General features: G+C 39.5%; 1 protein-coding gene and 1 non-coding gene across 3 annotated transcripts in view; both read right to left on the bottom strand.

Annotated features, from left to right (window-relative positions):
* Positions 1-23,593, bottom strand: part of Slc6a15 (solute carrier family 6 member 15) — a 54,245-nt gene extending 30,652 nt beyond the window's left edge. Inside the window, exons 1-3 of one of the 2 annotated variants that reach the window (XM_087555932.1) lie at positions 23,025-23,593; positions 9,613-9,717; positions 1,119-1,433 (exon numbers count right to left, since the gene is read on the bottom strand). In XM_087555932.1, the coding sequence (XP_087412058.1) occupies positions 1,119-1,407 (289 nt within the window). In that variant the 5' untranslated portion in view covers positions 1,408-1,433; positions 9,613-9,717; positions 23,025-23,593. 2 annotated transcript variants of the gene reach the window in all.
* Positions 12,370-12,513, bottom strand: LOC120093967 (small nucleolar RNA SNORA48). Its single transcript, XR_015626242.1, has one exon. It is a non-coding gene; the product is annotated as a small nucleolar RNA SNORA48 (small nucleolar RNA).
* Positions 23,594-27,583: the final 3,990 nt, after the last annotated feature.

The following is a 27,583-nucleotide window of genomic DNA, read 5'->3' as shown; positions in this document are numbered from 1 at the left end:
CATATGCACGTCTCTAGGCACGGCCTTCATGTAGATTTTGAGAATCAAAAATAAGGTCCTCAAGTATGCACACCGTGTACTTTTTCTACTGAGCCATAAACATAGGCCAGAATATATACTTGTATTTACTTTGTGCGCACAAATTTTATATGCACATATTATAAAATTTTAAAACAATTTGTCTTTCTTCATTGCCCTCCCCTTGGGCTGGGAATTAAATCTACAATTTCATGTGTAGAAGAAAAGAATTTCATTAGAGCCACATCAAGAGTTTCTCCAGGGATTTTGTTGGTTTGTTTTTTTGGTCGGGGGTTTTGTTTTTTGGTTTCTTTTGGGGGATTGTACTGCAAAGCTATTAGGATTTCCCTTTTTGTGTTGACATTTTCTCCCAAAGGATTTTTTTTGGACAACATTTTTCTTCAAAAATATTGATAATTATGTGCCCACCTTTGCATAATAAGAGTGGTGATAATGATGGTCCTAGGTTTTGTTTAAAATTAAGAGTGTTTTCTTTTTTAAAGTATTTTTTTAAGTTGGGTTATAGAACTCAAATCAATGTGTAAAACCTCAAAGAGTGACTAGCATTATGGTAAGTATCTGGTTACACTCCTTCTCACGAGTTCCAAAAGTGCTAGCCCCAATTTAAAGACCATCATTATTCTAAATTACATGTTAGTTCTGCTTTTGGTAAAGAATGAGACAACTTAGAATTCAGAAATTATAAGTCATGGAGAGAACGTCCATGTTCCCTCAGTGTTATTGGCTTCAGATGCTTATTGAAAGCAAAAACCTGGCATGCATAAAGAACATAACACAGGTTAAAAAAACATTCCTGTCAGTCCTTCAGCAATGTTTACAGTATCCAGGGAGAAAGTTTGAGAATGTGTTACCTTAAGCAATCCCTGAGTATTTGCAGGATGCCAACCTGTTCCTATGGAAACTTCATCTGAACCCAGAACTGGGCTGACTTCCCACAAATGCATCTCCCTAGCTTTGTAATGGAATTCACAATTTCAGAACCAATGAGGCTGCAGTGACAATAGGGGCTCCCTAAAATAACGGGCTGCAGTTTATACTAGTGTAGCAATTCACCATTAAAGCAAACGAATGCAACTTACCACCGCCATTCTTTTGGCAGAGGTATGGGAACCGCCACACATTCCCCAGACCTACAGAAAATCCAACTTGCGCCAGGATGTATTGCAGCTTACTGTTCCAAGCTGGCCTTTCATCATCAACTTCAGATCCATCTTCAGCATCTGTATCTTTCTCTTCTTGAACATCAACAATTAGTTCGCTCTTCTTAGAAACATCTTCCACTGAGTCTTCATTGGACAGGAGGTCTTTGACAGATTCAATGACATCATCATCCAAATCTCTCTTTACTACTTTGCTATTCTTAGGCATTGGAAATTACTCTTCTTAAAGACAACCTTGAGGCAAATATATACATTTTAAATGTTATTTAAAACCAAATAAATCTGAGAAGAATATATATAAATCCTCGATTCAAGGTGAAAAATTCTGATGGATCCTGGATCTGATTCTAATACTCTGTATATACCTATGAAATGAAAAGTTGAAATGTGATATTGAACAATTACAAATGTAAACAATACTTCAACATCCTTTCTTGCTCACTTTATGATAGTCTGTAAGACTATAAAACATGATTGATCTTGGTCATTCAGAATTTAATAATTTTAAAAGTGTATGAATTAGTATGTGTATGAGTTTTACTTTAGTTAAACTCTCCTTTGAGAAATACACATTAACTCAAGAAGATTTTGTCGTATACATCTATTAAGAAACATGCAGTGCCTACTTTTAAAGATCTTCTAGGAAATGAAAACAAAAGTGTATCTTAAGTAACTAAACTACAACAGAGTATTTCTCTATGATTTTAACCCCTTGGTACAGACAATGAACTAAAACCAATTATCTGTCTTGTTCATTTATGCTCTAGACTGGTGTGGCATAGCTCTGTCCTCTTCTATTTTAAAGTTATTCTTATCATTTACATTTTTCAAAGCAGTAAATGACAAAAAATATGAACCTTGCCTGCTCATCTTTGAAGAAAACCACTCATACATAGTCACCCATATGAAAGCAGCACGGTTTACATGAAGATATGCTAGATGTACATTTCTTCTGTCTGTCCATGGGCAAGGGATAGTAAATGTTGTATGTGAATTTAAAATGGGAATGCCATCAAACTGCTTTGTGTATGAAGTGGTGAAGTGCAGGCGATCTGTCATAGATGTTATTACTCCCTGCCCCTGTTTGTAGACTGTCCCTTACATTTGATATACCTTTACCCTATTTCAGAACAACTGTAATATTCTTTTCATCTAACGTTCCCAGTCCTTTTGATCCCAAGTATTGTCTAATACTTACTTGCTAACAAGAGACTTGCCATCGTATCCTCCAAAACCTAAATTTTGCAAACCCCTTTCCTCAGAAATGTTTTCAAACCTCTCTTCTAAAACATAAACTTTAGTCTCAGAAGTAAATATCCCCGACCAACTTCATTTATATTTTATTGTACAATAATGTTTACCGTAATAAAAAAATATACCAATGTAGGATTTCTGCCTTCTCTTCACAGATAAGTCATTATGACGAATTAAATAGGATTTTATAGAGACAGGAGACAATGGAGGAGAACTTGAAGAGGATGCAAAACCCCAAAGAGAAATGTAGAATAGAAGTACGAATGAGAGAACTGGATGCCAAATAACAAAGAGATCACACTTAAGCAAACACAAATTGCTCTGTCATCAATGTTATTAATGTTATTGGCAAATATTACGTTCTGTAAGACAAGTGAGGACTCCTATGTAACAAAAGATTAGGAAACTGAGATACAGGCTCCTGAGATCCAGCTATATGAGAGAAAGCAAGGACCCACTATAATAAAAGTCATACAGAAGCTGGAACTTTAATAGGAAATAAGATTTCTAATTTGGAGAAGTTATGTACAGGTTCAAATTTAAAATTAGGTATGAAACTTGGGAAATAAGATGAGAATAAGGTAGAAATAAACATGTAAAAATGCTGTTGTTAACTTCATGCAAGAGGCTGGACTATTTAAAGGGGGCACTCATAACCTGAAAGAGGGTACTGCACTCTACTTGTTCATCTCTTTATGGCCCCAGAAAAGCCTTCTTCTTTTTATGATAAAAGAATCTTATAAAGACTGATTTGCCCATATGTAGAAACATATGAGTCCCAAACATTTAAATCTAGTTTATAAAAATAGGCCTGGATTGGGGATAATCACGGAAAATGGAGGGAGGAACCTGAGTGAGAGAGGGAAGTGGGAGGGGAAAAGGTGAATAGGATCAGATATGGGGCAGGACAGATGAGAAGTACAGAGGGCCAAGAGAATGAGTGGAAATATGCAGCCTTGGGGGAGGGAGTGCTTGAAAGTACCAGAGACCCAGAGGTGACCCAGAGGTACCAGGACTCAATGGGAGTGACCTTACCCAACATGCCCAACAGTGGTGAGAGGGAACTTGAAGAATTCATCTCCAGTGCATAGACAGGGCCTCAAAAGGAGGGACAACGAAGTTACCAACCCACAGTCAAAATTTCTGACGCACAATTGTTCCTGTCTAAAAGAACTGCAAGCTGGGAGGTTCTGCCAGCACCTGACCAATGCAGATGCAGATGCTCTCAGCCAACCCTCAGACTGAGCTCTGGGATCCTGGTGCAGGAGCTGGAGGAAGGCCTAGGGAAGCATTGGAAGAACACTGTATGTTGGCCAGACCAACCTATGTTCCCAGGGACTAGACCACCAACCAAGGAGTATATAGGGATCCATGGCTCCAGATAAATATGTACCAGAAGATGGTCTTGTCTGACATCAATGAGAGGGGAGGCCCTTGGTCCTGTGGAGGTTTGATGCCTCAGCATAGGGTGTGGGAGCACCCTCACAGAGGCAAAGGATAGGGGAGAGGGCAGATGTGGTATGTGGAGTTGCTCAGAGGTATCTGGGAAGGGAGATATCATTTGAGATGTAAACAAATAAAATGATTAATAGAAAATAAAATAGGTAAATGTTAACATTAAAAAATTACAATAAAATAAAAGAACTGCAGGGACAAAAATGGAGGAGACTAAAGACAAGAGCCTAACATGATGGTCTTCTGAGAGGCTCTACCAACAGCTTATTGAGATAGACACAGTTACACCAGAGCATTGGAATGAAGTCAGGGATCCCTATGTTTGAATTAGGGGAAGAATTGGAGATACTGAAGGGGAGGGTGAAGCCATAGAAAGACCAGCAATCTCAACTTACCCAGAACCCAGGGACTGAGCCACCAACCAGAAAACATACACAGGCTGGCCTAAGACACCCTCTCCCCCAATGGTTCTGCACATGTATAGCAGAGGACTGCCTGGTCTGTCCTCCATGGGTTTAAAAATGTGACTATTCCTGGAGAGACTTGAGGCCCCAAGGATCAGGGATCAGGGATCAGGGAGCCCTGATTTGGGGGAAGGGACACTTTCTCAGAGGCAAGGGGAGGAGGAATTGGATGAGGAACTGTGGGGCAAAGTGGGAGGGGGGAGCAACTGATGGAATGTAAACAAACAAAATACAATTTTAATTAATAAAAGAAGATAGGCCTTCAGCAATTGAATCTTTTCTCTAAATGTTAGGGATGTTGTGATCATGCCCAAGTTATATAAGTCATTTGTAAATGGAGAATGGCAGTAAGCGTGCCAAACAAATACTCCTGAGGAAATACCATCACGATAAGTAGGTGTAAGTGTCCACTTTTACGAGTGCAACTATGTTCATTTTTTAAATGTATTAGCCTATAATTAACTTGTTGCATGTCGAGAATTCAAGCTCCATTATTCAGCAGATTTTTTTCCTTCTTTTTTATTGGTTATTTTATTTATTTACATTTCAAATAATCCCCTTCCTGGTTTCTCCTCCACAAAAAACCCTATCCCATTCCCCACTCACCCTGCCTGTTTGAGGGTGTTCCCCTCATACCCACCCACTCCCACCGCACTGCCCTATCATTCCCCTATGCTGGAGTATCCAGCCTCCATAGGACCAAGGGTGTCCCCTCCCATTCATGACAGATGAAGCAATCCTCTGCTACTTCTGCAGTTGAAGCCATAAGTCCCTCCATATGTACTCTCTGGTTGGTGGTTTAGGTACTGGGAATTCTGGGGGGTCTGGTTTGTTGATATTGTTGTTCTTCCTATGGGGCGAGAAATCCCTTCAGCTTCTTCAGTACTTTCCCTAACTCCTCCATTGGGGTCCCAGTTCTCAGTCCTACTGTGAGCCTCCACCTCTGTATTTGTCAGGCTCTGGCAGAGCCTCTCAGGAGACAGCTATCACAAGCTCCTGTCAGCATTCACTTCTTGGCATCAGCAGTAAGCTCGGAATACTGACAGTACAACGCACAGACCATATGAAGTTCAAGAAGCAGAAAGACCAGCAGAAAGTGTGGATACTTCAGTCCTACCTAGAAGGGGCAAAAAATAATCACAGGTGGTAGAGAGAGGGAGAGACCTGAGAGGGATAGAGGAGGGGAAGGGAAAAAGAAGACAGGATCAGGTGTAGGAAGAGACCGATGAGGGTAGGAGTGTAGAGGGTCAGGAAATTGAACAGATGTGTAACAGTGGAGGGTGGGGAACTGGGGATAGCCAAGAGATGGCATTCTCAGATGCCAGGAAAGCAAGAGGCTCCCAGGACCCAATTGTGATTACATTAGCTGAAATATACAATAAAGGGGAAAGAGAACCTATAGAGACCATACACAGAGGTTAGGCCACCCACACGTCTCAAAAATCTTAACCCAGAATTGTTCCTGTCTAAAGGATTTGCAGGGACAAAGTGTGGAGAAGAGACTGAAGGAAAGGACATCCAGAGACTGCCCCACCTGGGGATCCATCCCATCTGCAGACACCAAACCCAGTTTATTTGTCCTAAATACTATGTTCTATTTCCTCATAGTGGGTCACCTTAAAAACCTACTGATTTCAAACAAAAAAAAGGCAAAAGTTTTAATTGTGTGTGATTCATTGGTCTACTACTGTGAATTATGTTTTCATAGACATTTGTTGCACCGGTTATTACTAGCTATATTACTGCACAATGATCCCCAATACGGTGGCCTGAAAGACTCCACCTTAACCAGTTAGGAGAGAAACTAGCATTCTGATTCAGGTCACTGTATTTGTTCTAGATGAATCCTTTCCAAAATTTTCGCTCCCACTGTCTATATTATAAACATGGATTAACAACACTAGCCTACAGAAGATTAGTCCAAGCAAACATACCAGTGAGCCTCTGAGCCAAATTTGAAAATGACTTATTGGTCAGAAGCAGGTTCACAACGAAATTCACACTGACCTGGATAAGATAAATATCTAGACTTATGGAATATAAGAGAGGACCTGGAATCATACCCACACAGCCATGGCCATTATTTTTTATGAAGTTGGAAAAGAAGCCTATTCAACATATAGTGCTGACATTCCATAAAATCAATCAATCTTAATGATGAAAGTCCTTTACATAAAATCTGAAACACTGAAGCTTCTAGAAGAAAACAGGTGATGCCCCTCAAGTTACAAGCAAGAAGTTCCTTGATACAACCCTAAGAGCACAGGAAACAACCTTTAATTAATAAAGTTACATAAAAGCTTTTCAAGTTCCATAAAATTTTCAAAAGTATGCACAGAAAGAAAAGTGCCATCACAGTGAACAGTTCACAGAATGGGAGAAAAATCTTGGCAAGCTAAACTGAAGATATGACTCTAATATCAAGAATATGTAAGGAACTACAAAGTTAAAAACAAAACAAAAAAAAGCTAGCAGAAAAGAATCTCCCAAAAATAAATAGGCCAACAAACTAATCAGGAAGTTTTCAAAAGAAGAGATACATATGGTCAATAAATATTTAAAATGTAGGAAGTATATTAACAAAAAGAAACCCTATGTGTGCATGATATGACTGTAAGCTGGTGTAGCCATTATAAAAATCACTTTGAAGTTTTTCTCAATAACATTAAAAATAGAAGTATAAGGTCAGATATTCCAATCCTTCACATACAACCAAATGACTATATCTGGCTACAAAGATATTTATACACCTACATTTATCACTGCGCTACTCAACACAGCCATGAAATAGAACTAGCTAAGATGTCTATCAATTGATGAATTGATAATGGATATAGAGTGCATATTCACAGTAGAATTTTACTCGGCCACAAAGAAAAATCAAATTATGCAATTTATAGGAAAATGGATATATCTGGAAAAGAAATTGTATTAAGTGAACCATACAAGACTTAGACAAATGCCACGTGTTCTTTGTCATGCAGGCCTTACTTTCTAGTATTACATATTCATATTTATATCAAAGAGAATGGGGATGAAGCCACGAACCAAGAAAGGGATCCATTTGAGAGAGGAGGTTTTAAGGATGGGAGTTAGAGAAGATGGTAGACACTTGTATTTGAGAGCAGAATGGGACACACTGAGAATCCACTGATACTAGAGGTACAAAGGGTGGTCCAAGACAGGAGCAGGAAAAGATAAAAACCTGATACAGAGAATGCATGGAAACACTATAATGAAGCCACTTACTTTGTTAGTTTTTAAAAAGGTTGTGTTTGTTTGCTTGTTTGTTTGGACTGAGTGTTGAGAAAGAGTCTCCCTATGCAGCTCTAGCTATCCCGGTACTCATTATGTAGACCAGGCTGGCCTCAAACTCACAGAGATCTGCCTGCCTCTGTGTCCCAAGTGCTTGGATTAAACACTTACGTCACCGTATTCCAGTACAAGCTAATATTTAAACAAAAATAAAAACAAATAGATACATCCCATTTTTAAAGGAAACAGCAGCTAAGTATCACAACAATGGATGTGTGACAACTGAAGAAAAAAACTACCATGACCGTCTTGGACAAGGATGCTCCATATTTGTCCTATTTGATCATCTTCCTTATTTGTGATGTGAATAGTAAGGAGACACAACATTATCAAAAAGTGGGTGGCTCTTTAGGTTCTGTCAAGGGTGCCATGGGCAGAACACAACTGCTCCTGTAGTCATGGATCCTGCTTGCTGACTCTCAGAGGCTCGTTCATTCTTTACCCTTTGCACCGCATTGCCAAGCACCCTGTTGTGTCTCTGAAGCCTGCAGCCCTGCTGGCATCTGTTTGCTGTTGCTCACTTGCTTCTTTGCCAGCATGACTTTCTACAACCTGCAAGCGAGAACTCTAAATGACGCGGCACTTCTGAAGGTCAGATCCTTTTATCTTTCTGTTAATCTGTGTATAAGAATTCCTACTTGTAAAGCATGCCGAGGGCTTCATCATTTAAATTCATACTTGGATTTTCCCATCAAGACATTTTATGGGTTGATTTAATTCTCTTCACATACAATTTGTCAGAATAAAATTCCTAGGAAACACTTAAATTTTAACCTAAATATATATATATATATATATATATATATATATATATATATATATATATATATATATATGGCAACTGAAAGTTTGGATTTTCCAGTTCACCAACTTGGCTGGTTGCATTTACAAGCGTCTTCATCAATTTTCCCAGACAATGTTTTATAATACACTTTAATGAATGTATCCTAGTTACTTTAATTTTAGTTACATTTACATGTAATTTAATCTGCATTTTAATCCACGTATTTTATGTATAAGGTACCAGTAGAACAAATCTGCGAAAATTATTTTTAAGACATAGCTCCAGTATATTTTATTTTTTAAATATATTTTAATTGAAAGTAAGTTGCAACAATTTTTTTTCTCTTCTTTTTTTCGGAGCTGGGGACCGAACCCAGGGCCTTGCGCTTGCTAGGCAAGCACTCTACCACTGAGCTAAATCCCCAACCCCAACAATTTTATTTCTCAATTTCTTCCTCCAACATTACTCTTGCCTGCCCCCTCTGAAGTGGTTATAACAGCTTCTTTTTGTTTGAATAGTATTTGTGGGTCTGTGTGTGTGTGTGTGTGTGTGTGTGTGTGTGTATGTGTGTGTGTGTTGTATATGAGCACATGCAAATATAAATACAGCCTTCTGAACTTAATTTTCTTTTTGTTGTATACATTGTTTCAAGACAGACTCTTCTGTCAGTCTCCTAGTAACTATTAAGAAGGTTCATTCTCCTCCTAGCAATCATTACTTGTAGTTCCTTGTCTAGAGATGAGACCCCACAAAAATCTACTCACTTCTATATTAACATGTCCATGGATATTGTCTTTGTTCCAGCCTTATTTATGTGACTATTTCTAGGAAAGCATGTTTCATAGGAGACTGCTCAGTATTCTGGCTCTCATAGTATTTCTGTGATGTCTCCTGAACCATAGATACAGGAACCAGAATCTAGAACTGTCACTTGCAATTGAGCTCCCCAGAAACTGTTCACCTGTTCATTGTTTCCAGGCACAAGAAACTTCCTCTCAAATAGTTGATCAGTTCAAGTCACTCTCAAAACAATATAGTCATCTATATTACCATTTTTTTCCTCTTAAGGACTGATTATGGGCCTCCATGGCTGAAAATACCACACGTGTAGGACACAGGATGCAGATGACTTGAGCTTTACCTCACTTGAAGCTTTTTGGCTTGGGCTTTAGTTTCCACAGCTCCAGAAATGCTATGCAAGCTGACTGAGGGGAAGGTGATTGACAGTCCTACCCAGCTGCAGCACCTAGGAAATGTAACAAGCAAAGAAGCAAGTGTGACCCTCACAAGTTCGCACAACCAACTGAGATCTAGTGGGACGTAAGACCTCTCAACAGGAGGGACATCATGCCAGCTCTGTGGAGCTCGTGAGGTTATCAACTGCAGAGAAGAATATAGTATGGCCACCTGCTAGAACAGAATATCTCCTTACTACATTCTAAATTATATCCTCACTTCCACAGATTAGTGTGGGTACCACACTTATCAAAGACGCTTCTCCTCATAGCAAATTGTGATCACAGAAACACATACAAGTGAATGCTTCACTACAGATATTTTTAAGAATGTGAGTCTGTAATGTTTGTCTTACGTTTTGCTTTTTTAGCTTTAATACTTTTTTAAAATGAGTTTTGTCACGGTTTTCTTTTATTTTTCTGAAAGAAAATGTGTGGAATCAGTTTTGTTTCTTTCTGAGTGTTTGGCAGCATTCACCAATAAAGCCATCTGCAACTGAGTTTCTTTTCAGAATATATATATATTTAATTTAGAAATTCAATTCATCTCTCTGATACACAACAACTTAAATTACCTCTTTGTGTCTTTTGTCTATTTCACCAACTTTACTGGTATAAAGTAATTGCTGATATCCCATTGGCTTTTTAAAAAGCACTTTTTCTTTTCTTTCTTTTTGTCATGAATTTGATATTTGGTCTTCTCTATGCTTTTCTTCCTCTCCCTCCTCCTCCTTCCCAGGCCACACAAGTATTTTCTTTTCTTCTTTTAAAAAATGTTGTATTGATTCTTTTGAGTTTCACATCCTGTACCCCAGTCCTGTTCATCTCTTCATCTCCTCATATCCATTAGAAGGTCTTGCAACATTGACTCTCTCTCTCTCTCTCTCTCTCTCTAAAGAATGGAAAAACATCTCACCATGGAATCTATATGATGTCACATTGTATCTCACAGTGTATGCTTCTGTCCACACACTGTCCCTTGCAAATGTTCACTGCAATGAGCCATTGGTCTGGTTAATGGTCCCTGGCTTTTGTGACACTATCAATACTGGATCCTCACTGGGCCTCCTCTTGCTTATCCTGATGTTGCCCTGTGTCTTGGAGGTCCTGAAGCTTTGGATCAGCAGGACTGGCCCTTTCACATACTCCATTTGCAGATGATACAGATTTTGACGTGAGACAAGACAGAGCCCTGGATCTGGGCCTGGAGAGTAGCTAAGCTGTACACTTATCTGTCCAACCAGGGTGAGCGCTCCAGCACTGCTCACTACTTTGCCTATGCTAGCCAATGTAGTCATCAACAATAGGTAGGGTCAACTCTTCTACTCTCTTGCCCTCTGGGATGGCTCACTGGCATCCATGCCTCCAGAGCCAGATCTACTGTGCTGCCCAGGCGAGGTACAGGGTCCTCTCTTCCTAGTGCTATAGCCAACATGGAACAGGGCCACCTCACCCACTCTTATGACCCCTGGGCCATCTCTGTGGAGGTGGCTAGGGATGAAAGAGAGAAGGCATCACCTCCACATCCATACCACCTCAAGGTAGAGAGAGGAGTGCTGCAACCAGCTCTTCCATGTTCTCTCTGTCAGGATCTGTTCACCTATGCCTCACCACCAGGGTCAGCCCTGTTGTGTTGTCCAGGCAGGGCCTGCTTTCTTAAATGTTTGAAGCTGGTGAGGGACAGGATTAATTCTCCAGCACTCACCACCCTGTAGGCAGCTCTGCTTGAGTCAGATCTCTCACAGCCCAGTCACAAGTACCAGATCTACTGTGCTGCCTGAACGAGACACAGTGCCTACTCTCCAAAGTGCTGGCTGTGATGAGAGATGGGGCTGGCTCTCCAGAGCTCCACAGCCAGTGAAGGGGAGGGTCAGTTATGTACTACTCCAGGACATCCATGTGGCTCCTTGCAGCTACCCCAACCAAAGACATCCCCATGCTCTGTAGTGAAAATATAAACTATAGTCATTGACACTGACCCCTGCGGCCAAGGACTCAGAAGTGGCAGCTCAGTCTGGGTGCTCACCATGACCCGAGGTGCTAGAGCTGGTCACTCACGACAGGCTATTCCTTTTCACCCTTGAGTCTCCAGTTCCAAAGCTTTTCATAATAAGCTGCTCTACTTCTGTTCCTCTCCCTTCTGTCCACCACATACTTGCACATTATGGGGGCTCTAGACGTAGGTTGGCCGTGAGGCTAGCATGCCACTGGGTGATATCCTCTGTGTGCCCTGGGTAGCATGGTGGCAAACCAGTGCCTATTGTCAACCTGTGTTGAGCAGAGGAGCTGAGGTCTGTGGGTGGCATGGTGCTCTGCCCATGGCTGCACTTGCTAGCCTGTTCAAAGTAGACAGCAATGCTGAAGAACTCACCCTGGTGGTACAGATAAGAGAAAGACAGCATGATGAGCAGTTTGGCTACTACCCAGCCTAGATTCAGGGCTCTGAGTTGGCAAGTGTGACACTCGCAGGTTGGGACAACCAACTTCAGTCTAGTTGGACTTAAGGCCAATCAGCAGGAGGGAAATCGTACCTGGAACTAGCCAGCTTTCTGGAGCTAGTGAGGTCGTAGGCTGTAGGAAAGAATCTAGTATGGCCACTTTGCAATAACAGAATAACGGTGACCTTCTACCCACAGAAAAGCGTGGGTACCATACCTCACCAAAACGGCATCCTTGGCATAAAACAGCCTTGGCCATCAAGTCAGTTACCAAGCTAGGATAAACGAAGGACTCCTAGCTGCTCTGTCCCTGATTGATATAAGAACAACACCATGAACAAGGTGTCTCTTTGTCCATTGCCAGGGGTTCACACTAATATTTTCATTACAGACTTACGTCAGTACTTTGAATTTTTTGCTCCACATGAGTTTTTAGCTCCTAACTATTATAACCTGTCGTGTGTGTGTGTGTGTACATATATATATATACATATATATACATATATATATATATGCTTCTTTTTAAATTTTGTTTTATTTTATCTTACTTTCACTGAGGCTGGGTTTCTCTGTGCCTCATATCTTATAACTCACTTTTTGGACCAGGCTCTTTTTAAACTCTGAAAATACGTTTTAATTCACACATGTAATGAAAATATGCGAGACACTGCAGACAGAGAGACACGTGAATCTTATAGATATATCAAGGATAGCTCCTACAGGCTTGACTACACTGAACTAAAATACAATTTGAGAAGCTGCACTGATTTATAAATCCTGCACTGCATCAAGGGATAGTTCTGACAGACCAGCTAGAACTGGCTAAGCTTTGGCAGTTGCAAAAGCTCTATGCTCATAATGCACTAGAACACCCATGAATCTAATGAGGACATTTAAATTTTAACATATTAAAATTTTACTGGCTAAATTTTTCTTTACATAGTAATCTGAGTATTGAATTTGAAAACTATCCTGGATTCAATTAAGTACATTTTCTAATTTTAACACATAGTATATAAAGTACAAACTACCAGAGTGAAAGAAAAATTTTAAGCCTTATTATAGTTCTTAGCATGAAAATGGCAGACTTTGCTGTTCACTCTCATGTGGCAAAATATTTCAAAAAGGAAACAGATGAAAAATTTATGAGATACTGAAATAATGATGTCGAAAAATAATAAATATTTTATGTATGTAGATTTCAATCTAAAAATTTCTTTTATAAATTATATCCCACTATATCTGTATCTGTTGCATTAAACAAAAAGATAACCAAATGGCATGTTAAAAGTTGAGAGTGAATATATTTTACAAATGAAAATCCAAAAATCATAATCTATATTTATTAAATATAGGCTCTGACATACTCTATCAGAATAACTCAATATTAAAAATTATTTACACCAATACTGGTGATATTGTAAAGAAACGACCATATTATATATTATAGGTGACAGCATAAAATGCCGCATCTAATATGAATAAAACTATACCAATATTTATGAACCTAACAATAAAATTCTTAGAGTGATCACTGTCTGCATTCAGTTGTATATACTAGAGAAATAAAAACTTACAAAACTTACACTGTTTATAACCCAAGCACACACACACACACACACACACACACACACACACGTACGCGTGCGCACAATGTTCATAACAATTATTTACCCACAGAAGACCCCAAAGCAGAAATCTTAAGTATGCCTAAATGAGTGAATAATTAAACAAACAACCAAGTTCACACTATGAAATAGTAGTCAACATTACAGGTGTAAATTCTATTTCTGTTTGAAATAATTTGAATAGATATGAGGAAAATTATGCTGAACATAAGACATTAAAAGTTAATAGATGTCAGCATATCACTAACAGGCCATTGAACAGGCTTACACTAGAGTGGGGAAGAAACACTTGTATACAGGGTTAAAAGAGAATCATGGAGTAGGAAGTGTTAAACTGAATGGAAAATGAAAGACAGAATATAGGATGAGGCAGGAAAATGGATAAATGAAGACCCTTCAAAAAGGAAATATGGAAACCTACTACTATAAGAGCTTCACACATATAAATAAAAATAATTAGAATGGAGTTAACTCTACACAGAGTCACAGTGAAGTACTGAACACAAGAAGCTGTCAAACAGGAAATGTGGTACATTTTCACAATGGAATACAACTCAGCCATTAAAAATGACAACTTCATGAACTTTACAGGTGAATGGATGGAACTAGAAAATATCATCCTGAGTGAGGTAACCCAGAACAAAAAGGACATACATGATATGTACTCACTGACAAGTGGATATTAGCCCAAATGCTCAAAATACCCATGATACAACTCATACCATGTGAAGCTTAACAACAAAGGAGGCCAAAGTGTGAATGCTTCAATCTCACTTAGAAGAGGAAACAAAATAATCATGGGGGGTAGGGAAAGGGAAGAACCTGGATAGGAGAGTGGAGGTGAAGAGAAAAAGGAGGGGCAGGATCAGGTATGGGAAGGAACAGGAGAGAAGTCCAAAGGGCCAGGAGAATGAATAAAAATATGTAGCAGTGGGTGGAGGGGTTGGTGGGGATTAGTAGAAACCACTAGAAAGTCCCAAACACCAGCGATGCAAGAGGTTTGTTCCCAGGACCCAATGGAGATGACATTAGTCAAAATACCCAACAGAGGAGAGAGAGAACCTGAACGTACCACTTCCAGTAGATCCCCAGCTGAGGGATGTAGTCACCCACCCATCTCAAAATTTATAACCCAGAATTTTTCCTGTCTAATGGAAACATAGGGCCACAAAATGGAGCAGAGACTGAAGGAAAGGACATCCAGAGATGTCCTTGGGATCCATCCCATCTGCAGACACCAAACCCAGACACTATTGCTAATGCCAAGAATTGCTTGCAGATAAGATCCTGGTATGGCTGTCTTCTGAGAGACTCTGCCAGTACCTGACTAAGACAGATGCAGGAACTCACAGCAAACCATCCGACTGAGCCTAGGGACCCCACTGGAAGGGGAAGGACTTAGAAGCTCAAGGGGATTGCAACCCCATAGGAAGAAAGACAATATCAACTAACCAGATCCCTTAGAACTCCTAAAGACTTAACCACCAAAGATTATACATGGAGGGACACATGGCTCCAGCTACATATGCAGCAGAAGATTGCCTTCTCTGGCATCAATGGGAGGGGATGCACTTGGTCCTCTAAGGCTTGTTGCCCCAGTGAAGGGCGATGCTAGAGGGGTCGGGCATAGTGGGTGGGGGCACCTTCTTAGAGGAAGAAGGAAGGGGGTATGGGATGAGGGGTTTGCAGAGGGGAAATCAAGAAGAGGGGACAACATTTGAAATGTAAATAAATAAAATATTTTTTTAAGTATGGTGCCAGAAATTGGTTACTTCTTTAAATTTGCTAGCCAGTCAGTTTCCATAGACCAACCTCCCAACACTGCAAGCTACTATTGTTGCTCTCGATTACCATCCAGAACTTGCCAATTAAATCCTACTGGAGTAGAAAGGACCAAATACTAGCATAATAGAACATGGCAAAATTAGTTTTGTATACACCTTAAAGCTCTATCCCGCCTAGTTAGCTTCCATGATGCTCTGAGTACTATTTTCACGATCAAGAAAGTAATCATTAATCATGCCCATCTGTGAACCCTGTTGGTTACAGCAATAACAACCCACCAAGAAATGACCAGGGGTACAAAGTGGCACAAACATCATGACAGCAAACAACTACTCTCTGGTTAGATTTGCATTTCATTTATCAAGAAGAAACCCTTATCCAGCACCATTATCAAGCCAAAAAAATCTATGGATAGAGAGCACATTGGCCCCATAGGGAACCTACTTTTATTACTCTACTAACTGGACATAGTATTTGACTGACTCCTAGTGACACACAATTTATATTAATAGATCTATAGATCTCACAACCCTCATGTGATAAGCTTCTATTTGCAGGAGAGAGAGAGAGAGAGAGAGAGAGAGAGAGAGAGAGAGAGAGAGAGAGAGAAACAGAGACAGAGTGACAGAATATACACTGGATGCTGACTCCCAAGATTCGAGGATCATTATAGAAGAGGATGGGGAAAGGCATGAGTTAGAGGGAATAGGTGACTGCAAGAAAACATTGACTTCTGGAAACAGATAATCCAGAATCCAAGAAATGTGAGACACCAAACACCATGAGGAAAAAAAGAACAGCATAGATAAAGGAGAAAAACTTCAAGTCACCAAGTCAATGCATAGACCAGTTCTTCAAGAACATCATAGAACAAAACTTCTACAAACTAAGGAAAGACATACTCAAATAGATATAAGAAGCACACAGTTCACCAAGTCAACAAGTCTAGAAAACACCTGTGATATTTTGCAATTAATACATTAGGTATTCACATTAGGCATACAAAGCAAAGAAAATGTATTGAAAATTGCAAAATAAATTAATAAGTTCAAAGTTCAAGGCACATATAAAGGAAAACACAACAGAACAGCTGAAATATATTTTGAAACTTTGAAAGCAAGAAGTACCTGGAGTAATGCTTTTCAAATCCTACAGGTCAATGGCAGTCAGCCTGGACTAATATATCCAGCAAAACTACATGTCGTACTTTGAGAAAAAAGGAAAAGGAAAAAGAAAAATTCTAAGCACCCTGAAAAATGTTTATCCAACAAACCAAACATAAATAATACACAGGAAGCAATGTGATAGGTTAAAGAGAAGAATTCCCATAGCAGAAAGACTGTGGCAAGAAATGTAAAGCCATAATTTTTAAGACCTGAAGTAGAACTGAGAATACAAACTACACACAACAAATATAACTGATTACAAATGAAAAGTTTGAATGGAGGTTCATACAAAAGCAGATTCATAAATCAGTGGAACAGAATACTCTATCCTGAAAAACATGTGCATGGATAGAATGTGCCTAGAGAATTTTTGATAAAATATGAAGGTAATGCCAATGAGAAAACTACAGCTATTTTAAAAAATTAATCTGGAAACAATTCAACACCCTTATTCAAAACTACAACTCTAAGTGAACCAAGCCTAAAATAATACATAAAAGCTAACTCAAAATGTTTTATAACTTTGAATATAAAACACATAACAAGGGGAAAGAATCTTTGAGATCTAGAGCTGAGAGATCTCAAAGGAAACATCAAAAGCAACGCATTAATACACTACCTTTCAAAATATAAACCATTTACCACTATGAAAAGACCTGTTAAGATGATAAAAAATAAGCAATAAAAACATCAACAGCAACAAACTAATACAGAGGTGAATTGACTGTGTGGCACTCACCCCAAAGGACACATCTACCACACAATCCCTGCACCTAAAGCTCATGAAACATTGGAAGAAAGAGGGCAGAAGGTTATACAAGCCAGAATATGAGAAAATGTGCTGTTAAACTGCATCTCCTAGAAATGACGGGGAAACTACATCCATGATATCACAACAATATAGATGGCTAAACCTCACATGAGTACAGGGGAAGGATATCTCAAGAGGGCCTGTCTCACCTTTAACCAAAGAACTACATACATGCAACTAATGACTTTGAGAGAGGGAAAATTTGTCTCTCCCATGGATATGCCCCATCATTGTCTATCTAATACAAAACGGTGAGTCCCGAAATGATATACACACAGCCCACAGTCAATAAACTCAGTGGATTGTATATATCCGTATGTGTATACATATAAAACAGTAGTAATCAAAAAAGATGCCATCAATCTGGGGGATGAAGACAGAATATAGGAGAGGTTGGGCAAGAGGGATTGGGGACAGGGAAGTGGAAAATGATGAAATTCTATTACTTATTAATTAATTAAGGAAAGATAATAAAGAAACAAGCTGAAGATTAAGAGAAAAGGTACTGACCTTTTAACTAAGTGGTAAAGCACTTGCCTAGCAAGAGCAAGGAACGAAACTTGGTCCCCACAGACGAAATGTTTGACGACCACACATTGAGAAAAAGTCTAGTACTTTGGGTACATAAATGTCCTTCAGTTCGCTCATTAAAAATACAAAGTACAAAGTGGGCGAGGAACCTACTGGGTCATTCCATTGAATATTATGTGCAGGGCAAACACATGAGCTAAGATTCAATGTTAACCTGAAATAGGGAAACAAAGCCACAAAGAAATGCCACTACATACCGGTCAGAAAGGCGAAATTCTTTCAGAATTAAAAGTGGATCATTCATTTGTCCTTTGTAAGAATGTGAACTATGGCCACCACTCCAGAAAACACTTGGGCACTTCTCTTACAGAAACTTTTAAAATTGAGCATGCAATTACTATGTGACTTAACAATTACAACCTTAAGCACCTGCCCCAGATAAATTGAAAGGTATGTTCCATAAAGAAAAAGAAAGAAAGAGAGAGAGAGAGAGAGAGAGAGAGAGAGAGAGAGAGAGAGAGGAAGGAAGGAAGGAAGGAAGGAAGAAAGAAAGAAAGAAAGAAAGAAAGAAAGAAAGAAAGAAAGAAAGAAAGAAAGAAAGAGAGAAAGAACAAACCTGTGCAGGAGTCTTTCTAGCAACTTTGCTCACTATAGCTCCAGATTTCCAATAACCCAGATGTCATCCTGTGAGCGAATGATTACACTCCAATGCACCCAAGCCGTGGAGTAAACTACTGGGACACATAAGAATCAGAGTAAATATGAAGACAACTCTATGTGTAGAAAGGCGAAATTTACTGCGTGGTTCTATTATTTGACCTTCTTGGAAAGCAGTGGCTTTAGTCATGAAAAGCAATCCTGGGATTTTCTGTCTGATGGAAAGTTTCTGCGGTATGATTACAGCAAGCTCGATATTTTGAGAATGATTTTTATAGTATGTTTTTTTTTAAAAAGAAGTAAACAGAGGCAAGAAAGTTTTCTTATTGCTGTCATTATTTTAACTCATAAGCACATTCTGTCATTCTCTAACAATTACATATGATTTAGTAAGTGTCTCAAAACTAAAATTAAAATCTTACATCCATGAATGTTTGTGTGTGTGTGTGTGTGTGTGTGTGTGTTATACCCACTCTAAATGAAACTGTGATAAAGGTAGGTAGCAACTTATATCTAAAATTTCTTCCTATACAATTTTATTATAAAAATAATACTAGGGGTTGAGGATTTTAGCTCAGTGGTAGAGCGCTTGCCTAGGAAGCGCAAGGCCCTGGGTTCGGTCCCCAGCTCTGAACCAAAAAAATAAAAATAAAAATAAAAATAATACTAAGGTCTTTTAGGCTTTCCCCCCAACTACTTTACCATGTCTATTTTTGTGTCCTTTTTTAGGTAGTCATATTGGTGACTTTGTGGATGTAGTTTCTGACATTCCCAACAGAAATAGTCTCAGAGCAAACTTCCTGGTCCTCTTGCTCTTAAATTTCTTCTATCCCTTCTTCCTCAAGGTTCTTTGAGCCTGAGGTATAGCAGTGCTTTGCAGAAGAAACAGTCTTACCCAGGGAAGATCTCACCAATTGGTTATCCAATACCAAATGATGAACTGAGAAAATATGCATACATGTAACATTGTAAGGCTTTGTAAGTATGTATGTATATAGCAACAATCAATTAAAAAATAAGAAGATCATGAATTTGAAAGAAAACAAAGAGATCTGTCCGGGAGAGTTTGGAAGAAGGGAAGGGGAAAATGATGTAATTGTAATAATAAAACAAATGGGGAAAATTTATTGAAAGAGTAAATTTCTTTGCAAATTTGGTAACAACAGTAATAAGGCTAAATATTCTTTGACTTTTGTAGTTCATTAAGTTGATTGCTTGGATTGATGCCTGAACAGAATTCTCCCAGAAGCCTCTCTTTGCATCTTTCATTTTACAATCATTTCTTCTCTGACCTGTTTCTTTTCACACACCCATTTAATTCTAGATCTGCATTTCCCTTGCTTTTAATATTAAAAGTGAACACTTTTGTTCTTAACATAGTAGACTTCATTTAATAACTATACAATACTCCTTGTGTCTATAGACACATGTTGTATCCGATCATCTACATTAGAAGATTCCAATAAATTGTTTTGGTGTATCTCCCATTTATGAACCTATAGAATAAATCCTGAAAGGGAAACTGATTTATCAAAACTGATTTTCTAATTCTGATAAATATTACCAAGTAGTTCTTTCTAAAACTTTCTCAGTTTCCACAACTACACGAAACATGTGAGTATGATTCTGTCTTCTTATACTCTCTGAGTCAACTTTGTGATCATTTCCAGTCGGATGCATGAGAAAGCTTCTAAGGTGAACATTCTACACAGAGATAACATTCAGTCATACTCAAAGGGCAGATTTTTGCATTAATTTAAAATAAAATAAAATAACCTGGCCATCAAGACTCTTTGTCCTATGTTAAGTAGTACAGTTCATTAAAAACTGTCCTTCAACCCTATTGTAAGGGTTGCCAATCTTCAGAGAAAATGATAACTACTGATCACAACTCACATATCAGCATAAAATGCTTATCAGGAATTACTAAATACCAGCAAAGCAGTAATATTATTAATAAATTAAGACTAAGTCAAAAAATTCTGGCTGTGAAAATGCCCATAACTTTCAAGCATCAGACTATGCCAAAGGAGTTTTTAATAGTTCCATTTGCTCAGAAATCACTTATAGCCAACTCTGCATATTAATATATCATTGTATCCAATGCTGAATGTTTAGTGATAAAAATTAACATAACCACTAAACATTGAGTGATAAATGAAGAAGTAAAAGGAAAAACTAAGAGGTTTTAATAAGCTTTGCTCCCCTAAGAAAATGATACTTTAAATCTAGCTGCTTATTATTTCCAGTGTTTAGGGAAACATCAATGTATTTCCTATTTATACATTTTTAACATGCACAGGTTAAGACCGGGGAAGTGTATGGCTATAACCATAAAGCTCAAGGTGTAGTATCTATTTTGAGTTATTTTTAGATGTTTCAATAATTTATAGAAAGGCATCCTGTCTTTATTTTGGTATCTCCAAGGAGCTAAATCATCTAGTTTTATAACTCCCCATTTATTGTTAATTAGATGACTAAACACTCGTCTTCCAGAAACATATATGAACACCTTTTCATTTCCATTAAAAATCCAACTTGGGCTCGCATGTATTGTAATTATTCAGTGATTCTTAAACCAACTAGGTAATCTGCAATAATATATCCTTTAATAATAAACACGGAAACACTAACTTCCTTTCAAAATTTGTTAATTCATGTCTCCTAATAACACAAAAGGAATGTCTTCAAGTTTCACTTGGAGAAAAAAAATAGTTGGTTTAATTTTAAACTTGATAGACTAATATAAAATCGTCTCAAGTGAGTGGGAGAGAAATACACTTAGCTGTAAATGAACAAACAAGAAACTCCATTCCATCACGTATTTATAAAGTGCCTTAAAAACTCTAGGGTAGTACCAGCTGGAAAAGATGTAATTATGTCTGTATTTTAAAGATGAGACGCTCGGGGGCTGAAGCGTGATGAGTCTGCTCTGGTCCTGGCTTTTCAGAAAGCTACTGAGGACAGGAGTCATAAAATATCTTTTACAGAGAGGACTAAAATGAACCCAAATGGAGCACCCAAAGAAAAGCCTTCATTCTTCTCATTTTTCTCAGCTCTTCATGGAAGAACTCAAACCTAGGAAAGGGTATACCTCTAAGGTCTGAGGACACTAGGAGGGTGGACCAGAGGCAATGGCTCAGTCTTATTTGCATAAGCACCCAAACAGTTACTACATCACCACGCTGTCCTCCAGGCCCCGCCCAGTCTTACTCCAGCCTTTCTCCTCTAGGGTGGAGAATGAATAGGGAGTGAAGCCTTAGTGCTGGGAATGTTTCTTAGATTAGTTATGCTAATGAGCACGTTCAATAACAGGTCTCAGCTCCCGGGAAAAGAACTCCCACGCGTGGAGGCTTTGAAAGCAGGTGGGTCTCCCTGATCCCCCAAGTATCCCTCTGAGATTCTGATTCATTCCTCTGCTAGAGGCTGGTGCGCAAGTTAAAAGTGCATCGCTTTCGCTTCAGTGTGCTCTAATCTATTTCGGCGCTGTCACACACAGACTTGCCAAGTGGATCAACTCTGTAGAAGGCATAAGAATGCCTAGTCCCTCTCCCATCGTTCCTTAAAATCACTGTGCCACCATCCTTTCCGCCACCCTCTCTGCCACCCATTTCGATTCCAGGATGCGCAGAGAAGCCCCAAGCTGCTCTTTCTACAGCAGCCACGTGCCGGAGAGTACGCCTAAAGGTCAGTTTTCAAACAGCCCATCACAGGATGTCTCAAGCCGGAGAGAATCAAATCCGGGTCACGTGAATACACTGCCTTGATAGTCTGTGTCGCTGTTGCAAATGATCCACAAGCCCTCAAGAAGGAGGCTCGCTGTTTCCCAGCCTCACCGCCCACACGTAGGAATATTGAATCCCAATTTTTCCCGGGAGCGCATCTCTGCCCTGACACCAACTTTCCTCTCGGACTTGCCCTGTTGAACCCCACCCTTCAAGCCCCAACTTGATTTGGAAACAAGCCGGTCTCCACGGATGCACTAGGCAGTTTCCACTTAGGTAAGGAAGGATGGCGGCACGTTTAGAACCACGTGCTTCTCCCCACAAGTGCAGCCTCGGACCCCCACCACCGGAACCTCAGTTTGCACCGGTGCAGAACGCAGAGCCCTATCCTCAGAAACCAGCCTCACCTTCCACATTTCCCATCGCCCTTCCTCCTCCCACCCCAGGATTCAGCCTGAGTCTTTCTGGAGCTCCATCCACATATCCTGCTCTCCTTCTTGGCGCCGGACTCCTGGGTGGCTAATAGAGAGCCCCACCCTACCCCCGGCGGTGCTCCAGCACCAGAGTGAGACATTACCTCTGGTGCTTCTTGAGCCAGCACCTTTTAGAGCTTCCAGGTTCCTAGGTGGCGAAAGGGTCGGATCCAGGTGATGGTGCGGGAGGCCGCAGAGGAGCTGTCTGGAGACCAGAGAAAGCTTGCCAAGGGCAGGCTTGGTTTCGGGAGTCGCTGTCCTGCAAGCTGGCACCGAGAAACTCGTGAGCGCCTGTGTGTGCCAGGATATTGCACGGGATGCTGGCGTTTGTTTCCTGGGGCGCGCGCGCGCGCGCGCGCGCGCGTGTGTGTGTGTGTGTGTGTGTGCGTGTGTGTGTGTGTGTGTGTGTTATGTGAGTGTGTGTGTGTGCATGTGTGTGTGTGCGTGCGTGTGTGTATGTGTGTGTATGTGTGTGTGTGTGTGCGTGTGTGTATGAGTGAGGGTGTGACGGAGGCTCCCACGTGCCCAGCCCGCTGTGCTGCCTTCCCCGACAGGCTGCGTGGGAGAGGGGGTGGCTGCGGGCGGGGACCGGGCGCCAAGGATCGAGCCAGGTCTGCAGGCTGGGAGCCGCCTCTCCGCCCCACCACCCCATGACGCAGAGGCCACTGCGGCTGCCTGCTGCGTCTTCCCAGCGCACAGAGCTAGGACAGCAGCGGGATGTTGGGTGGTTCTGGGGAAGCCCCACGTAGAGACAACGAAACAAATTGGACACCCTCCTTCCCCCCACCCCCACCATTCTAACATCTGTCTTCTAACCCACTCAACTAAAAGGCAAGGATAACAATCACAACGGCCCTGTTCTGCTACTTTCCTGTAATCTGTAAGAAGTCTAGCCAGAGGTAAAAGATTCTGGGCTTTCTCTCCCATGCCATCTATTTACAAATTATGTGAAAGAAAAGCATTTGGGCCTTGCTTCTCAGCTGAGTTCTGACAGCCTCAAGGATTCTGGCTAGGTTCTGTAAAGTGGTATTAGGGAGCTAATTCTCACTTTAGGTCTGTGCCTGTGTATCAGATTCTTGTTCAAAGGCTGTCTACCTGGTAGACTGATTTACCTCTTCCAATAGTCAAAGCATGCTTTCAACTAAACCACGTGAAGAATTTTAAAATATACATGGACGAACGCAAAGCTTTGCCTCTTTAAAATCACTGAACTCTTGCCTAAGCAGGACTAGGCATTAAATTTATGGTTGTTGAAACTTCAAATTTTTCAGAGAAATGCAAAATGAACCTAGACCATATTACAGAAGGCTGGGTTTTGTTCTTTGGCGAGGTACATTTCTTCAATTTTAGGTAATTAAAAGTCAGTAAAAAGTGATCGTTAGTGAGTCTTCTAAGGACTTTCTTAAGTTTTTTTTACAGACATCAAGAACAAGTCATTTTTAGAGATGTCATTATATATCTTGTGATATGTTGCTTGTTACATGTATTTAGAGTAGAGATGAATTATCACTGGAGTCGTCTGAGGGCTGTGAACTTTAAACATGTATAGGTTCCAAGGAAGATATTCTTAGGTTTTAATGGCTTGTATACAATTAAGATTAATAGTAATGCCCCTACTAGAAAGGTTTTCACAAAGTGAGAAGTGTCTTGAAAATAAATCGCAAGACGTAAATTTCAGGTCAGAACATTGCTACTAATCCTTTTAAAAGAACGGAAAACTTTTTCGCCAGCCTGTCTTCAAATTCACCTTTTAAAAATACTAAATATCAAAGTTAATCCCTGGGATGTCCCTTCTCTATCACTGCTAAACCCTTTTAGACATATACATATATTGCTTTATATGTTGAAACTGAAATCTTCATACTATAGGTAAAGAATTTCAGAATATGGCTAGCACTGTCCTCTAAAAACAAGATTAAATTTACCTGTGCAGGGAAAGTGATATGTTTGCTTCAGAGAATATCTCCCTTGGAACCCATACATACTTACAATTCACATCCCTTAGACCATTCCACTGATAATTGAACTCTAGTCTAAATACATGTAACAAGCCATACATCACAAAATATATAGTGATGTCCCTAGTAATGACTTGTTCTTGAGGTCCAGAGAGAAAACTTGAGGAAGTAACTGAAATACTGAGCTTTAGGCTAAGTGTTGTATCATGTTTTCCTCAATGTCTTCAACTAATTAGTATATTGAATTTTCTTAAATCAGGAAGTTGAGAAAGATGACATCCAGGCACGTGGGGTTGGGGGGTGGGCAACTCAAAGGTTACACAGCTAGTTAAAAATTAAACTTAGATCTGCTGTCTTCTGTAAATCTGTCCCTCAGCACATGCCTTGAAATATTTTCTAAGATTTTAGTTAATGTATAGAATTCTTTAACAACAGGAAAGGGAAAAATTTAACAAGAGTTAGTTGGCTAAAAAACTACAAGTTCGGAGTGGAAACACTGTCATCCTGAACACAGAGAACTCCAGGCACAAGTAAAACGTATTCGCATATCCATCTTAACCACAGTGCTTCCAAGATTTGAAACTCAATTTGCTAATATCTGTTATGGTGGCAATTACTGAGTGCTTTTCTCTATCATTCTGTTTAAAACAACAACATAGTATTAATGTGGAGGAGGTTCTACACAGAAGGAGAAAGAAGCAATGGAAAAAATATTTCAACCCACGTAAAGGGAGGTTGGTGCTTCTGACCACACTCTATATAAAATAGTAAAAACTATCAAATCTATAATAATTGTATTTACATCACATAAAATAATTCATTTGTCTCTTATTTAGTAATCCTACACTAACCCTGGAATGATTTTTAAACATGCTTGTAAATTCAGCTTTACTGCCCATTGTTTACTATGATGTTTTTTCTCATATTGTGGATGTTTATGAATTAAATTATTATATTGGTGCTTTTGAGTAGTATTTTGTATCTTAATACTTTTTGCTTTCATTAAACTAAGTTCTTTGCGTCAAAGAAATATGTATACATATTCATATAACTATAGATATACATATATACATATGTACACACACACACACACACACACACACACACACACACACACTGGACTGGTTTAGTGGACATGAGAACTTGATGCATGAAGCCTGAGAACCTGAGTTTGGATCTCAGCATGCACATAAAGAGTCAGCATTCAGGGAAGCAGAAATAGGAGGAATATTGGAGCTTAGTGGCTGTCAGTCTAACTCCAGGTCTAGTGAGAAACCTTATCTCATAAAAATGAGGCTGAGGCTGATAGGACAGTGTATCTGACATCTGGGTTCTGTGAGGACAGGTGTACATGCTATACAAACATACATATATGTGTATATGTGCATATATATTCACAGACAAAACAAAGACTGTGTTTTATTAGATTCAGTTTATTCATTGTCCACTTTAAACCTTTGACTATGCAGCCTCCAATTCTAATGTCCCATATAACTGCATAATCTTTTGCTGAATGTCGTGGGGGAGCGGTAAGGGGGATGGATGGGGCGTGGGAGGCTTATGGGTAGGAAACCGGGAAAGGAAATAACATTTGAAATGTAAATAAAGAAATATATTTAAAAAAGAAAAGAAAAGCAAGATGTGAGGTTCATTTCCATTAAGTTGGTTTTGGTTTGACCTCTACACAGGGGAAAGCTTGGCTGCATTTAACCTTGTGTGTTCTTACACCTGAGCTAGTGTGCTTCTAAAAAGGAAACAGTAATCCAACAGACTAGAAGAAAGTCTTCCAACAAAATTCATTATTAACAGGAAAGAGATTAAGAGAAAATAAAATCATAGATAGTCCAAATACAAAGTAATAGGGCTGTTAGAAATCGAGAGAGAGAGAGAGAGAGAGAGAGAGAGAGAGAGAGAGAGAGAGAGAGAGAGAGAGGAGGGAGGGGGGGGAGGGAGAGAGACAGGGAGGGAGGGAGGGAGAGAGAGAGAGAGATCATGGCATGCAAACACCTCTATAAGCATTATAGTTACATTGGATTTTAGAAACCAGAGCATTGGAAAGAGAACATTTGAGATTCTGATAAGGAATAGGAATGTCAGTTAGCCAAAGATCAGATCAATATTTGTCAGGACCCAAAGGTAAAGGAAGACAAAAAATCATCATCTTTGACAGTTTTCCTTATCAATAGCCTCCACCTCACAGTATTATAAACGGGGTAGACTGACAGGCCCCTGGTTTACTAGATCATAAATTGGATTTAGTTCCAAGAAATCTGGAACTTTTGTGACTGTAGTGTACATGCCGTCAGAAAGTATATGATTTTATGTGGATTGTAATTTGCTACTTCTGCGAATTCCAAAATCTAATATTAGTGTGAAAGAGAATGACTAAGTAATTTTCCTGTGTTTAGAACAGACCACATTCAGCAGCAGATACTTTATTTATGATAAAGTAAGTTTTGACTCTGACCTGATTACTTCTTGCATTTTCCAAGCATCTTCTATGTCCCAAGCTCACACCTATGTCTCTTTGTCAGTGGTTTTGGAGCTTCATTTAGGGCTCAGACACCAGAGGCTGATTGGTAGCGGGTACCAGTCTATACAAATTACCAGTAAAAATTCACAGGCCCTTCAGATTACAGTTATTCCTATTTCACATTTTTGTTGTTTTTTTTTTATGTGCTAAAACATAATTTTTGCTTAAGATT

The sequence above is a fragment of the Rattus norvegicus genome, chromosome 7 (genome assembly GCF_021556685.1).
Source record: "Rattus norvegicus strain SHRSP/BbbUtx chromosome 7, alternate assembly SHRSP_T2T, whole genome shotgun sequence".
Taxonomy (NCBI): domain Eukaryota; kingdom Metazoa; phylum Chordata; class Mammalia; order Rodentia; family Muridae; genus Rattus; species Rattus norvegicus.
This window is presented reverse-complemented; position numbering and strand designations above follow the sequence as displayed.